The sequence below is a fragment of the Xenopus tropicalis genome, chromosome 5 (genome assembly GCF_000004195.4).
Source record: "Xenopus tropicalis strain Nigerian chromosome 5, UCB_Xtro_10.0, whole genome shotgun sequence".
In the NCBI taxonomy this organism is placed as follows: Eukaryota; Metazoa; Chordata; class Amphibia; order Anura; family Pipidae; genus Xenopus; species Xenopus tropicalis.
The window spans coordinates 10439004-10455218 of record NC_030681.2 but is presented as its reverse complement, the minus strand read 5'-3'; the positions used below and the strand labels follow the sequence as shown (position 1 = coordinate 10455218).

The 16215-nt window shown below is 42.1% G+C and overlaps 1 protein-coding gene across 2 annotated transcripts in view; it reads left to right on the top strand.

Annotated features, from left to right (window-relative positions):
- mark1 (MAP/microtubule affinity-regulating kinase 1) overlaps window positions 1-16215 on the top strand; it is a 97492-nt gene that overhangs the window by 68922 nt on the left and 12355 nt on the right. For both annotated transcript variants that reach the window (XM_004914790.4, XM_002936023.5), the window contains exons 7-11: window positions 9809-9865; window positions 10978-11214; window positions 12821-12940; window positions 14106-14205; window positions 14342-14454. In XM_004914790.4, coding sequence (XP_004914847.1) covers window positions 9809-9865; window positions 10978-11214; window positions 12821-12940; window positions 14106-14205; window positions 14342-14454 — 627 coding nt within the window. The remainder of the gene's footprint in view (window positions 1-9808; window positions 9866-10977; window positions 11215-12820; window positions 12941-14105; window positions 14206-14341; window positions 14455-16215) is intronic.

The window sequence follows — 16215 nt, the reverse complement described above, 5'->3', positions numbered from 1 at the left end:
AACTGGACTGTCACTAGGTGCCACCACCTGTCTATCTCGATGTCATATTAAGAGGCAGATTTTACGGAGGTGTCGCCCTATGCCGCAACCATAACCATTGTTATATTGGAGGGAGAAATTGGTGAATATCATAGAACCAAAGTGCAGAATAAAGCAACAGAACTACAGTAGATATAGTGGCCATAGGAAAGGGTGAAACAGATGTAACTAAATGTAGCAAAGAACACATTAGAAACGAACACAATGTTGCAAGTGAAACGATCACCTTGTTACAAGTGTAAAGACATAGAGAGAATGTTGTAAAGAGCGTTATTTGTCAATTCTACTGTTTGGATACTAACAAATACATTGACCCACGACAAATGAACACCCGAAGCTAAAAATAAGGGAGGCAGATTATCCCCAGATTCTATCCAAAAGCAGAAGGTACACATATTGTATACACATATAGGGCAATGCAACAATATCCCAATAGCAAGGAACACTACCTCAATTGATGATCATAGTGGGGCCGTAAAGAAGTAGTAATTGAAAATATAACAATGTAACGTATAAACATATATATTATATTATATCTGAGGAATACTTTTTATAATATAAAATTTTCAGTGAGACAATACTAGTAAGATTGTTTATAGAAAGATGTATTTACAGGTTATTCATTGCTTGGGTAATGAATGTTAGGAACACTACCTCAATTGATGATCATCGTGGGGCCGTAAAGAAGTAGTAATTGAAAATATAACAATGTAACGTATAAACAGAAATAAAGTAATTGAATCAACAGTAAAAGCACAGAACAAGTTTTGCTACCGCAAACAGCAAACAGCGATCAGGGCAAATAAAATGAGGAATACGAGACCAGTTCATTAAGCCCAAAGGGGTTAAGGGTGTTCAGTCTGTGTATCCACCGAAGTTCCATCTGTAACAGCAATTTATCACGATTCCCGCCCCTAGCAGGTATTGGGACATGATCAATGATCATGCTACGCATGGTAGCCAAAGAATGTTGTTGTCTTAAAAAATGAAGGGCGAGAGGGGTATCCGCTTTGCCTGTGTCCAGAGCAGAACGTATGGCTGATCGGTGGTTAGCCATTCTATCCCTAAAAGAGGTAATAGTTTTCCCCACATAGTATAAACCACAGGGGCATTTGATGAAATAGATAACGTACTTAGAAGTGCAAGACAACCGGTGCCTGATACTTATAGATTTACCCGTATGGGGATGATTAAATGTAGCTCCTGTCATAAGATAGCCACAAGTAGTGCACGACGGGCATTTGTAGCAACCTAATTTTGTGTTACCGAGCCAGGAGGTGGGTGTATTTTGGTTGTAACAGTGTACGGGGTCAGTTTTTACTAATAAGTCCCTCAGACTGCTACCCCTTCTGTAGGCAATACGTGGTGGAGTCCTGAACACTGGAGGGAGTGTCTTATCCCTGGCCAGAACTGTCCAGTGATTAAAAATAGCATCAGTGATTGGTTTCTTGTCTGGAGAAAAAGTGGTTAGAAACGTCAGTCTATCGTCTGGGGGACCATCAGTACGCTTCATCTTATTCCGTAAAAGATCCTCCTGTCTGAAAGTCAGAGCACGATCCTTACACTGTAAGAGTGTATTTAAATCATAACCCCTCGCACAAAAGCGATCAATTAGGTCATCAAGTTGGAGTTCCAGTTGTGGTAAATGTGTGTTGTTTCTGACCATACGGATCATCTGGGAGTAAGGGATGCTCCTAAGTAAATGCGGAGGATGACAGGATCTGCGGTGCAGTAAGGTGTTACGGTCAGTCTCCTTTCTGTGGGTGGTAGTTTGTATCCCCGTTGGGGTAATGGAAATGGTAAGGTCCAAAAACGAAATGCATGAAGGATCAATGTCTGCTGTAAATCGTATCGGTGTAGGTAGGCAATTAAGTTCTCTAACCATTCTGTCAAATTGATCCAGTGACCCTGTCCAAATCAGGAACAGATCATCGATATAGCGATAGAGACTGTGAATGTGTGCACCATACTGAGATAAAATATAGGTTTGCTCATAATGAGCCATGAATAGATTGGCAAAAGAAGGTGCCACGTTAGAGCCCATACTGGTGCCGCTAACTTGTAAGAAAAAGGACCTCTCGAATTTAAAGTAGTTCAAAGTTAGGCAAAATCGTAACAATTGAATAAGAAACTCCGTAGGAGGTCTGTTGGGACACGGTTTGCTCAAGAGGCATTCCCTCACTACATCCAGGCCTGCATTGGTGGGAATCACAGTATATAAGGAGGAAACATCCATTGTGGCAATGCATACTGTCGAAGGCAGAGGTTGTAGGGAGAGAAGTTTATCAAGGAAATCACCAGAGTCTTTAATGTAGGTAGGCATCACCTGGACCAAGGGTTGTAAGAAATGATCCACGAAAGTGGCTAAGGGTTGAAGAAGCGAGCCACGTGCGCTGACAATTGGCCGGCCAGGTGGATGGATCATGTCCTTGTGGATTTTAGGAAGTGTGTAAAGGATTGGGCAAATAGGATGATCCTGTGTGAGATAACTCCACGTGCTCTGTGTAATGCAGCCAGTAGAGAGCCCAACCTGAAGGAATGAATCAATCTGTTGTTTATATTGAGCTGTAGGGTCCTTAGGTAATTGAAGATAAGTATTTGGGTCATCTAGTTGGCGTAGAATTTCTGACCGGTAGTCCGTGTAATTTTGTACCACTATAGCACCTCCTTTATCAGCAGGTCTTATCACTATGTTAGAATTTGTTGCTAGGTTATGGATCGCCTGCTTTTCACTCTTGGAGAGGTTAGGAAAGCCCGTCATGTTAAGTGGGATTTTTTTAGTCTCATCAATCATTAATCGGGTAAATGCTTCAATCGATTTTGGTGTATTAGTCGGCTCAAAAGCACTGGGGGCTTTAAACTCAGACTTTTGAGGATTAGAAATCCTAAAATGTTCCTTAAGTTTTAATGTACGTTGAAATCTATGTATGTCCACTAGGATATCAAGGGGTTGTGTACGATGCGCTGGAACAAATGACAGTCCTTTAGATAATAGTTTCATTTCTGCTTCAGATAGTGTTAAAGAGCTAAGATTAAATACTACTTCCTCGGGGGTTTCTTTCCTGTTGCGGACCGAGTGTTTATGCCCACCCCTTCTCTTGTGTGGACGACTCGGTTTCTGGGGGATGACGTGCGACCTAAAAAAGGTTCAGATGAAATAGGCTGGGAGGATGTCAACGAGGAAGTGCGCGAGTGTGCCCCGAAAGAGTCAGATGATTGTAGAGGAATCCGTCTATATCGGCCCCTTCCCCTGCCCGTGCCAGAATTGGATATATCCGTATCAGAGGAATGGGAGGTGTAGGGAGAAGAATCAACGGAGAATGGTCTTGAAGATCTAGAAAAGGGGATGCGGGTAGTTTGTTCCCCTCCTGTGAGCCACCGATAGACACGCCTACTTTGATAGTCAGAAGTGACAGTTACTACTTTTTGTTTCTTGAAACGATGTAACTCTGCGGTATACTGAGAAAGTTGTGACTGTAATTTGTCCAACCAGTTCGTATCCTTGTCTGCTGATAGCATTTGTAGATGGGCCAGTTCGAATGCCGCTATGTCGGTGCGTGTCTTCGTTAAACTTTTGGAAACTTCGTCAATTACCAACAGCATAAGGTCCATTGAACATTTGTTTAAAATCTGGCACCATCTTTTGCAGAATTCAACGTTGTTTCTGCCAATGGTGGGGATATTGCGGATCCTAAAGCCCCGTGGGATATGTTGTTTTTTATAAAAGTCTGAAAGGTAAATACCGTGGAGCTTATAATCGATTTCACGTTCCTTCAATCTTAACAATTCGTGAGTTTATCCGTGTATACTGTTTTTGAATTCTGCACCCGGGCGATCAGTGTTTTTGGTTTCGTGAGTGCCGGCAGTTTCCATATTTGTTTATATATATATATATATATATATATATATATATATATATATATATATATATATATATATAACTATATATATTTTTTTCTTTTAATAAGTCTTTTACACAGCTCTGGGGAGAAAATAATGAAAGCAGTTGCAACATTTGCTTCCTACCCGTCGCTTAATCCTTATTTAAATCCACCTCCTTTAAGAGTAAACACAGGTGGACTGGAAGTAATGTGTTCTTTCCAGTTCTATTGCCTTCATAAAATAGCAAGATAAAAAGAACCTTTCATGCTTTCTCTTTTTATGCTTGCCTGCCAGTCGTTAAAGGGACAGAGACCTGTTCCTCCCTCCAGTGGTGACAAGCATCTTAATAGAGGTGATTTACTTCCTGATTGTAAATAAGCCCCCTGACATAATTAGTTCTGACTGAGTGGAGATTTGATCTGTAGTCAGAACTGAAGGTGCTGGTGTGGAAGGGAAGTTTACGGCCTGTTACCAGTGGCTTTCTGACTGAATGAAGATAACGTAAATCTTCTGCTGGTGGCTGCAGTTTGCGTCTGTCTCGGGGATTCAGAGAAAGCACTTATATATATATATATATATATATATAATATATATATATATATATATATATATATATATATATATATATATATATATATATATATATATATAGCTTGGGACCAAGGGTATTCCGGATAAAGGGTCTTTCTGTAATTTGGATCTCCATACCGTAAGTCTACTAAAAAATCAATAAAACATAAATAAACCCAATATGACCCCAATAAGGAGTAATTATATCTTAGTTGGGATCAAGTACAGGTACTGTTTTATTATTACAGAGAAAAGGGAATCATTTAACCATGAAAAAACCCAATAGGACTGTTCTGCCCCAATAAGGGGTAATTATATCTTAGTTGGGATCAAGTACAGGTACTGTTTTATTATTACAGAGAAAAGGGAATCATTTAACCATTAAATAAACCCAATAGGGCTGTTCTGCCCCCAATAAGGGGTAATTATATCTTAGTTGGGATCAAGTACAGGTACTGTTTTATTATTACAGAGAAAAGGGAATCATTTAACCATTAAATAAACCCAATTGGGCTGTTCTGCCCCCAATAAGGGGTAATTATATCTTAGTTGGGATCAAGTACAGGTACTGTTTTATTATTACAGAGAAAAGGGAATCATTTAACCATTAAATAAACCCAATTGGGCTGTTCTGCCCCCAATAAGGGGTAATTATATCTTAGTTGGGATCAAGTACAGGTACTGTTTTATTATTACAGAGAAAAGGGAATCATTTAACCATTAAATAAACCCAATAGGGTGTTCTGTCCCAATAAGGGGTATTTATATCTTAGTTGGGATCAAGTACAGGTACTGTTTTATTATTACAGAGAAAAGGGAAATTTTTAAAATTCTGAATTATTTTATTAAAATGAAGTCTATTGGAGATGGGTTTTCCGTAATTTGGAGCTTTCTGGATAATGGGTTCTCGGATAAGGGATCTCATACTTGTACCTGTAGCTATCCCTGCTATATATATATATATATATAATAGGGATGCATCGAATACAGGATTTGGTTCGGCCAGGATTTGGCCTTTTTCAGCAGGATTCTGATTCAGCTGAACCCATGGTCCTGGCCAAACTGAATCAGAATCCATAAAATCATGAATCCTTCAGATATCAGATTTGGTTCGGTCTTCTGCCGAATCTTTCAGAAAGTATTCTGGGTTCAGCCGAATCCCAAAATAGTGAATTCAGTGCATCCCTAGTTACCTAGTTAATTAGTGGTACTGGCGGTTAGTGCTCTACATTCTGCAAAAGCTTGAAAGGGGTTAAACATGTCCCGCAGCAGAGATACAAGGGCAGCCCTGGGGTGGTGCCAATATTAAATATTTACCAACAATGTAATTACCAGAAATGTAGACGCCACTGTTATTCCCCTGATCCAATGTTTTCCCTGCCCACTTGATGGCTACAGTCACATGGGGTTGTTTTACGTAGGTTGAGAAACCACCAATCTGCTTGCCGGATCTAAATATAATCCAGTTGCAGTAGGATCTGAGCACACTACTTTTTGCTTCCCAGCATGCATAGCATGTAGAGTATGGCAGAGAGTATGGCATCCTGTAGAGGCAAGTTATAGGGGGTTAACTTTAGTCTTTGCTCTAGTTTTAATAACCCATTGCAGCGAATAAAGGGGGTCATACATTGAGGTCGCCAAATGAATGGTGGGTGATAGGTTGATCCAGTCGTTTGGCCCTTGGGTCAAATGATCAGATCATAATTGCCGCTATGCAGGCTGTCAGATCAAAGACCAAATCAATGCACAGATCCATTCCTTGATCCATTCTACCTGATTGACATCTGCCCAATATTGGGCAGGTAGGCCCTGGGTCGAACTGGGCTTCCGCGGCACTGGGATAAAACCCAGTGGGCCCAACGGCCCAGATCCGATCCCCACCAGGCACTCCCCAGAGCTGGCGGTCTCCCTCCCCCCAACACGCTGAAGGTACGCATGGGGGGAGGGGGTCGAACGGGTGATGGGGTCCCCTTTGGGGGTGCAGGGGCCCCTGAGGCAGCAGTCCCGGTGGGCCCTGCACTCCCCAGTCTGACCCTGGCTAGGCCTGCCTAAGGGCCTCTTACACAGGCCGATAAGCTGCCAATTGGTCTGTCTGCAGCTTTTATCTGCCAGTTTACGGCCACCTTAAGATCTTTGCATACAAACAGCTGACCAATAAATGCTGACTTGTTGCTATGGGTTACTAGAACTGGCGTAAACCGTGCACCTGTTATTACTTCCCCTCATTGAGTTACAACAGACCTGTCGGCCTCGCAGTTCCCCTGCTGGTTAAACCAGTGTCTGGTATCCCTCAGTTCATCATCTGTTTGCACACGGAGTGACTAAAATAACCTTATTTCAGCCAGTCACAGTGGCCGCATTGTTTGTACTCTCGGGCTGCAGCATTCCAAGTGGAGGAGAATAGCTGCACTGTTAGACAGTTTGTTTTGAGTCGGCAGTCTCACAGGGATCTTACGTTTTCACTCCTGGTATTTGGTTACTTTCAAACACCGATCAGTTTTGCCTTTTCTCACACCAAACACAGCTGGTTCCTTTCAGCATTGGGCTCCTGTACTGACAGAATCCATTCCCATACTGGCCCTGTGCCTGTCCTGGCTCTAGGCATGAATACTCGGCACTGTTCTACAGGTGCACCTTACTCTGTACGCCCAGCAAACAGCTGCACCCTGTCCGTCCTTGCACATTGCCCGGATTTATGGGAAACATACAGAACCACCCTCGCTCTCGTACATACAACTCTTTCTATTAAAAGACTCTCAGGGCCCTGGAAAAAAATGAAAATAAACGGAGTTGCCCAAAGTTATTTTTATCCTGTGCTTGTAATGCGAGTCCTGGTTGTATCTCAGTGTGTTTGAAGGCAATGGAAACTCAAAATTAAAGGGGAACTCCAGCTTTCGAACCAAGGTTTGTAAAAGGTCCCCACACAGAAATCCCCTAATATACCTATTACTGTAATCTGTTTCTTCAAAAGTATAAATAAATACCATTTTATAAGTTGATATCCAGCTGCAAAACAGTTCTTCTCTTTCTGCATCTGAAATCCTTACAGGGGAGGAGGGACTAAAACATTGATGTTACAAATTGTAACAACTTCTCCGCAGCTTACAGACAGCATGCAGGAACTGCATAACCCACAATGCATTGCACTGGGATGTTCCTTTCCTTATTGACATCACGTGTGCAGCAGGGAATTGTGGGATTGGGAGGATGCAGGCTGAGGACAGGCGACTAATGTTAAATTTTATTTGAGTCACAAAGTAGTCAGCCGGATCAGAAGGGGAATAGGGGGGCGGGGCTTAGGGAACTGTTCCAAACCAGATTATTACATTAACCATCATGAAAAGGCTGCATATTTTTAATTGATGTTGCTTGAAATTATGTTTTTTTTTCCCAGCAATTGATTTTAATATGGCTCTAAGGGGTTTATGTAATATAAGACACTAAGTTTGACCAGGAGCAGTAACTCATAGCAACCAATCAGCTGGAAGCGTTTACTGACCATCTTTCTAAAAGCAGTCATCTTATTGGTTGCTATTGATTACGGCTCCTGAGCAAACTTAGTGTCTTATATTACATATGGGAGTTTATGTTTATAACTTGGCCTTGAAAGCCCTACAGAAGATAAAGGTGAAATTAAATTTAAAGGAGAACAGCCCCCACCCCACCACCAACGTTTTAAGCTGATCTTTCTACCCAAACTGCATAGTTACATTTCTTGAACGGTTCCCGGGCCCCCCATAACGTTGCTGAATCTGCAGAGTTGCAGCCGTTGCATTTATCCGTGTCAGATCCGGGTTCTTGTCCCTGGACAGAGATCACTGACCTAGAACATGTTGAGTAAAAGCCAGGATTTGGGTTCTACTGTACATGCTCCTGGTTGGGAATCACCACACAGAAGCCCAAAGATGGCAGCAGGTTTCACTAAGGCAACTGTGCAGCTTTGGGCAGGTAATCTGTTTAAAATGGCCCAGGGTAGAGGGTTTGTTCTCCTTTAAAAAATAAAGGTTAAATAAAAATTGTCAATTGCATATTAATACATAGAGGGTATTTTTGTTTCCTGGTGTTCCTGGCAGAGCTGATTTCAGGACCACGTGCCAAGCACCCCCAGATCTCATCCAGTTTATCCTGCCCCCTGTTAACTCCAGAACAGTCTTATTATAAGCTTTACAGTGAAAACGTAAGAAGGGAATTTAAATAGACTTTCTCCAACTCCTTTAGAAGTAACCCATAGCCACAAGCAGAACATTTACTTCCTATTTTCCCATTGGTTCCAGACCATAAACTTCCCTCCAGCATCATTACCTTCACTTACGACCGGGGATAAATCATCTCAGTGGTGTCACTTACCCTTTAAGAGTTTTCTGGTACAAGTATGGGACCCATTATCCAGAATGCTTGGGACCTAGGGTTTTCCGGATCTTTCTGTAATTTGGATTCCCTACCTAAAGTCTGCTAAAAACAATATCTAAACAGTAATTTAACCCAATAGGCTTGTTCTGCCCCCAATAAGGGGTAATTATATCTTAGTTGGGATCAAGTACAGGTACTGTTTTATTATTACAGAGAAAAGGGAATCATTTAACCATTAAATAAACCCAATAGGGCTGTTCTGCCCCCAATAAGGGGTAATTATATCTTAGTTGGGATCAAGTACAGGTACTGTTTTATTATTACAGAGAAAAGGGAATCATTTAACCATTAAATAAACCCAATAGGGCTGTTCTGCCCCCAATAAGGGGTAATTATATCTTAGTTGGGATCAAATACAGGTACTGTTTTATTATTACAGAGAAAAAGGGAAATCAGTTTTAAAAATTAGAATTATTTGCTTATAATGGAGTCTATGGGAGATGGCCTTTCTGTAATTTGGGACTTTCTGGACAATGGGTTGCCGGATAAGGGATCTCCTACCTGTACAACATTGCTTAAACCCAATAGGGCTGTTCTGCCCCCAATAAGGGGTAATTATATCTTAGTTGGGATCAAGTACAGGTACTGTTTTATTATTACAGAGAAAAAGGAAATAACTTTTAAAATTTTGAATTATTTGATTAAAATGGAGTCTATGGGAGACGGGCTTTCCATAATTCAGAACATTTTGGATAATGGGTTTCCAGATAAGGGGTCTGATACCTGTACTGCTATTGGCTTGTGTAGTAGAAAATTAATTTACTGGCCCATCTTTACCCATTAGGAACAATGGAGGCTACACGGGAGTGGGTCTGTGAGCGCTCAGTGTATTGCTGTGTGTAAATAAGGAATAATAATGATACTGTAAATGCCGCGCTTGATTCCCCCCCCTCTCTCTCTCTTTCAGATTGTGTCTGCCGTTCAGTACTGCCATCAGAAATGCATTGTGCATCGAGATTTAAAGGTAATTATCTCTGTTCAGCTCCAAAGGGGAAGGGATAATCGTGCCGAGCTCTCGCTTATAACAAATATCTGAATTCTTTTAAATGCCCCTCTATAGAATTGCCTGTAATTGTTTTATAGCACAGATGTACTTTTAAAAGGAGGCTGTTGTCCAAACAAAAAGCTTTTATTTGTGCCTGAAAAGTCATTGTCAAGGTTTCTTTAAAGGAATACGGTCATGGGAAAACACGTTTTTTTTTCAAAATGCACCAGTTATGTTAGTTCACCTTTTGATTAACTTTTAGTATGATGCAGACAATAATATTCTGAATTAGTTTATTTTTTATGGTTATTTAGCTTTTTGTTTAGCAGCTCTTGGTATTTAAGAAGCTATTTGGTTGCCAGGTTCTTATTTACCCTAGCAACCAGACAGGGACATGATTAGGAGAGGGCTTGTATAGAAATAAAAGTAGTAATAATATTGTAGCCTCATAAAGCAATAGTCTTTTGGCTGCCGGGGTCAGTGACCCCCCCATTTAAAAGCTGAAGGGTGGCAGAAGAGGAAATTTAAAAATTTAAAGCTAATTAATGATAATAAAAAAACCACTGCAAAGTTGCTAGGGATAGGCCATTCTATTACAAACAAACCCCTATATGTAATAAAAGGCCTTAAATTTGCCCAGGAGTAGTAACCCATAGCAACCAAGATCTGCTTTTAAACAGATGACCAGTACATTTTGCCTGCTGATTGGTTGCTGTGGGTTACTGCTCCTGGGCAAACTGTGTGCCTTTTATTACATAACCCCCTAAAAGTTAACTTAAGAGGTGAACGTCCCCTTTAGAATTTTTAAAATAAGTAGGTTTGGGCATTTTTGTTTTGTAGCTAAAATACCTGCTTCAGCTCCATAGCAACTGATGTCTCCCGTCACCCTAAGTGGGTAATGGGCGTTGTAGGTCATTAGACCCCACCGTGACAACTGCTGCCCTTCTATAGAGAACATTATTGATCATTGACCGGTATTATTGAACATGGCTGGGCAGATGGGAATGTAGGGGGGTCATTATAATAAAGCTGCTTTGCCTTAGGGGGGGGGGCATTTTCTAACCTGTCCAATTTGTCGTTCCTGGACGCAGGCAGAAAACCTGTTGCTCGATGCCGACATGAATATTAAGATAGCAGACTTTGGCTTCAGCAACGAGTTCACCATCGGGAACAAGCTGGACACTTTCTGCGGGAGCCCACCCTACGCTGCCCCCGAGCTGTTTCAGGGGAAGAAGTACGACGGCCCTGAGGTGGACGTGTGGAGTCTGGGGGTCATTCTGTACACGCTAGTGAGCGGCTCATTGCCTTTCGATGGTCAGAACTTAAAGGTAAGGATGCAGTTAGGTGCCAAGCCTATTTAATCATTTCCGCGCTGGCTGTCCCTACTGGATATGATAGCTTAAGTGCTCTCCCTGGGTGGCTTATCTCTTCCCTTAATCTTATTAAAGGGTCATGGAAACCAATTAACCTGCTCACAGGCCAAAGATTTATATAGCGGCGTAATAGAGAGAGAGAAGTGGGTCATACCTATGCAGGGCCGCCTGCAGAAATCACGGGGCCCCTCACAACAACATTTTCTGGGCCCCCCTCCCTCAGGGCTACTCCAATAATGGCCCCTTCCATCAGTGTGCCCTCCAATATATTGGTGCCCAGAGCCCCCCTTACAATGCTGGCCAGTGTGCCCCCCAAAGTTAGGGCCCTGAATTGCCCCCATACATAGGGCCCCCCCTAACTCTATGCCTCCATTAGACAGTGCCCCCAATTGCCCCCATACACAGGGCCCCCCTAACTCTGTGCCCCCATAGACAGTGCCTCCTCCAGGGTCTTCTTCACACCTCTGGTGGCGGCTGCGGCGACTTCAGGCTCCTCCAACGAACTTCCCGAACAACGCCTTCTCACAGACATGTCCTTTTATAAGGTTGCTCCCCGTGCGTACTGACGTCACAAGTATGCACAGGGCACAACCAATCGAATTCAAGTATTAATGACAGGGCCGTGATAGATTAAAGGCCCGGCCCCCATTAAAAGTAAAGATCGCCCGGGCCTGGGACGACTGCCCCCCCCCCCCCCCCCCTTTACCCCCCTGATGGCGGCCCTGTACTTATGTATCTCATTAGGAGCTGCTATACTACTTACCTTTTCTTTGAAGTACATGCCCTACATGGCGCATATGTTGCATTAAAGGGGTGATTCACTTTCATATTAACTTTTAGTATGTTACAGAATGGCCTTTTCCTAGTAACTTTTCAATTGGCCTTCTTTTTTTTTTATTTGCAAAGTTTTTTGCATTATTTGCCTTTCTCTTCTGTTTCCAGCTTTCAAATGGGGGTCACTGACCCTGGCAGCCAAGCCCTATTGCTTTGTCACTTTTCATGACTTACCTTTTCTATGTAGGCCCTCTTCTATTTATAGTCCTGTCTCTCTGTCAAACCACTGCCTGGTTGCTTGGCTAAATTGAACCCTAGCAACCAGAAATTCCAAAGTGGAAAACGGCTGAACAAAAAGCTAAATAAATCAAAAACTACAAATAATAAATAATGCAGACCAATTGCAAATTGTCTCAAAATTGGACCCTCTACATGATACTAAAAGTTAGTTTAAAGGTGAGCAACCTCTGGATGTGATTGCCAGGCTTTTCATTGTGACAAGGCACCTATATATACCCACATAAGGGGCTACAAACACTGATAATTCATAATGACAGTTAAACCATTTTCTGAACCAAACTCAGAATCAGCATTTTTAGGTGGAGGCAGATTTGCCTTTAAGGGCTTGTTTGTTGCTCCAAAGTCAATACCAATATTTTAAGTGCCCTTTCCGTTTTCTACCTGCTGTGTGGGCTGCTATCTGCTAAAGATATAACCCTGCTTACATGTGGTTGTGCAACTACATTGATTTCTGCTACACTAAGATCTCTTTGCTTTTTTTGCACAGGAATTGCGGGAGAGAGTATTAAGAGGAAAATACCGGATTCCATTTTATATGTCCACAGACTGTGAAAACCTGCTAAAGAAGCTGCTTGTGTTAAACCCGGTCAAACGAGGCAGCTTGGAAGTAAGTGTTCTCCTGCTGAATTGTGCTTAGTACAGGGGAATCCCTACGCTGCCATAGTTTTATGGGATCTCTCTGTACAGGCTATGGGCAAACTTAGGGGGCTGTTCCTGCTGAATTGTGCTTAGTACAGGGGAATCCCTATGCTGCCATAGTTTTATGGGATCTCTCTGTACAGGCTATGGGCAAACTTAGGGGGCTGTTCCTGCTGAATTGTGCTTAGGACAGGGGAATCCCTATGCTGCCATAGTTTTATGGGATCTCTCTGTACAGGCTATGGACGGGCAAACTTAGGGGGCTGTTCCTGCTGAATTGTGCTTAGTACAGGGGAATCCCTATGTTGCCATAGTTTTATGGTATCTCTCTGTACAGGCTATGGGCAAACTTAGGGGGCTGTTCCTGCTGAATTGTGCTTAGGACAGGGGAATCCCTATGCTGCCATAGTTTTATGGTATCTCTCTGTACAGGCTATGGACGGGCAAACTTAGGGGGCTGTTCCTGCTGAATTGTGCTTAGTACAGGGGAATCCCTATGTTGCCATAGTTTTATGGTATCTCTCTGTACAGGCTATGAGCAAACTTAGGGGGCTGTTCCTGCTGAATTGTGCTTAGTACAGGGGAATCCCTATGTTGCCATAGTTTTATGGTATCTCTCTGTACAGGCTATGAGCAAACTTAGGGGGCTGTTCCTGCTGCATTATGCTTAGTACAGGGGAATCCCTATGTTGCCATAGTTTTATGGTATCTCTCTGTACAGACTATGAGCAAACTTAGGGGGCTGTTCCTGCTGAATTGTGCTTAGTACAGGGGAATCCCTATGCTGCCATCGTTTTATGGGATCTCTCTGTACAGGCTATGAGCAAACTTTGTACTTAGTACATGTTAATACTTATGCTAGCATAGTACTGTGCATGGGTAATGGAAAATAATGCAGGTGTTTATACGGTAAGGTGTTCCTTGAGTCTCACCAAAGTGACTCTGGATACAAAAAGAACCACTTGAATGGAAGGTTCCTGTTGCGCTGACTACTGCTGAACTCGTTTCAGTGGTACATGTAGTCAGTACCAGCAGTGCAGGGACAGATGCTGCTTTCACCCGATAACTAAATTATTTTGTTTTTGTCATTTCCTCTTTATCAGTTCTTTAATGAATTTTATTGAATTCCCCAGCAAATCATGAAGGACCGATGGATGAACGTTGGCTATGAAGATGAAGAGCTAAAGCCGTATACCGAGCCCGAACCCGATTTTAATGATACCAAGCGAATAGGTAATCCACAACTAAATGTGCCTTGCCCTAATTGTTTTAATGTAGCACGGTTCCGCTTTGCCTTTATACCACTAATCCATACAGTGGTGCCCTGAGTGTGAGCTCTTGTGTTTGCAGCTGTGTTTTCTCTCCCTAGATATCATGGTGACAATGGGATTCTCAAGAGAAGAGATTAACAACGCCGTAGTAAATCAGAAATATGATGAAGTCATGGCCACCTACTTACTTCTGGGTAGAAAGCCTCCTGAGGTATGGGATTGACTAGTCTTCTGTGTATGTTTGCAGTAACCATCAGTCCTTATTGAACAGTCAGGCTCTTTGCTAATCAAAAGGATGGGATTTGTTGCTGCAACTGAATTCGACATTCTAAGGGTGAAGACACACGCAGCTACTTGAGGCTACTAAAATAGACAGTGCTGATCATTAACTGATAATTGTGTCTATGTGTGTTTTAGCAGAGGCAATTCTCAGTATTGTCTATGGCATGGTATGTTCTGGCGTTTAGTAGCCATGACAAGTAGCTGCTACTAAGTAGCTCTGTGTGTTTTCACCCTAAGGGCTCTGGCACACGGAGAGATTAGTCGCCCGCGACAAAACTCCCTGTTCTTCTTTTCCATTTAGCTTTTATCTTTCCTTTATATCCTCTTTTGTTGTTTTACCCAACCACTTCTTACTGTACCACTTCTCTGCCTTCTATTTCTCTAGTTTTATTTTGGGGCCCTTAATTATTACTGAAGCTGGCCATATACTTTACGATTACAATCTTTTAGTTATCGTAGGACCAAGCTTATCATCCTGAAACAATTTGTTTAAAAGTACAATTTGTCCATCAACAAAAATGACTATTTCAAGCGATATTGACTAGTTGAAGCTGGAAAACCTACCTGATTGGTCCTGCAAACAGTTGGGCAATGGGCAAATGTCGTTGCTAAGGACAAAAATTTTCAAAGCTGCTCGATGGATTTTCTGACTGATGTTGTATGACAAATCACTAGATTTACGATCATTCGGTGCCCACTAACCTTCCGATAACTTTACGGATTTGTCGGATCGCACTGAAATTCGTCATTAGGGGAGAAAAATCTTAACATGTATGGCCACATTTAGACTTGTCTGAATAGGGGGATATACCAAAGTCCTTGTTGGCTAGTCTGACCCACCTTGACTGCTTTCTTTCAGTTCAGTTAAGGGACAAGGAAAGCCAACAGTAGTGGGATATTTTTTGTAAGCCACTCCCTTTGTGACCCCAGTTGATTACTTTTTTTGACAGCCCTCGCCCCTCTCCAGGGTGACAGAAAATGTGCCATTCAGCACAGCACCATGCTAGCAGTTCAGGTACTCTAGGGAATTACCGGTCTGGACTGTGCACATTAGTATTACGCAGGCATGGGACTCCCCTAGTCCTTCTGTAGTTCCATTCTGCCCCACAAGGGGGCAACTGGGACATTAATCTAATGACCCAGGATGGCACAGCTTAAAGGGGATGTTCACCTTGAAATTAACATTGAATATGATGTGGTCAGTGCTATTCTGAGACAATTTGCAGTTTTCATTTATTTATTTTTTTAATGTTATTTAGCTTTTTGTTCAGCAACTTTCCAGTTTGGATTTCAGTAGCCATCTGGTTGCTAGGGTCCAGTTGACCCTAACAACTAGGCAACAGTTTTACTTAGAGACAGGAGGATGAATAGTAGAGGGCCTGAATACAAAGATAACTAATAAGAAGCAGCAATAACAATACAATTGTAGCCTCACAGAGCAATAGTGCCAGGGTCAGTCACCGCCATTTGAAAGCTGGAAAGCCATTCATTTTAAAGCCATAAAAAATGAAGACCAATTGAAAAGTTGGCTATTTTATAACATAGTTAACATAAAGGTGAACTACCCCTTTAAAGCAAAGCTGAACAGGAATTGATGTACTTCGGTGTTAAAAATTCTCCTTGATTTTGTACATGTTTTATAGGCCTTATTCAGCTTTGTCTCTTGCAGTCAATTCCTTACAATGACTCT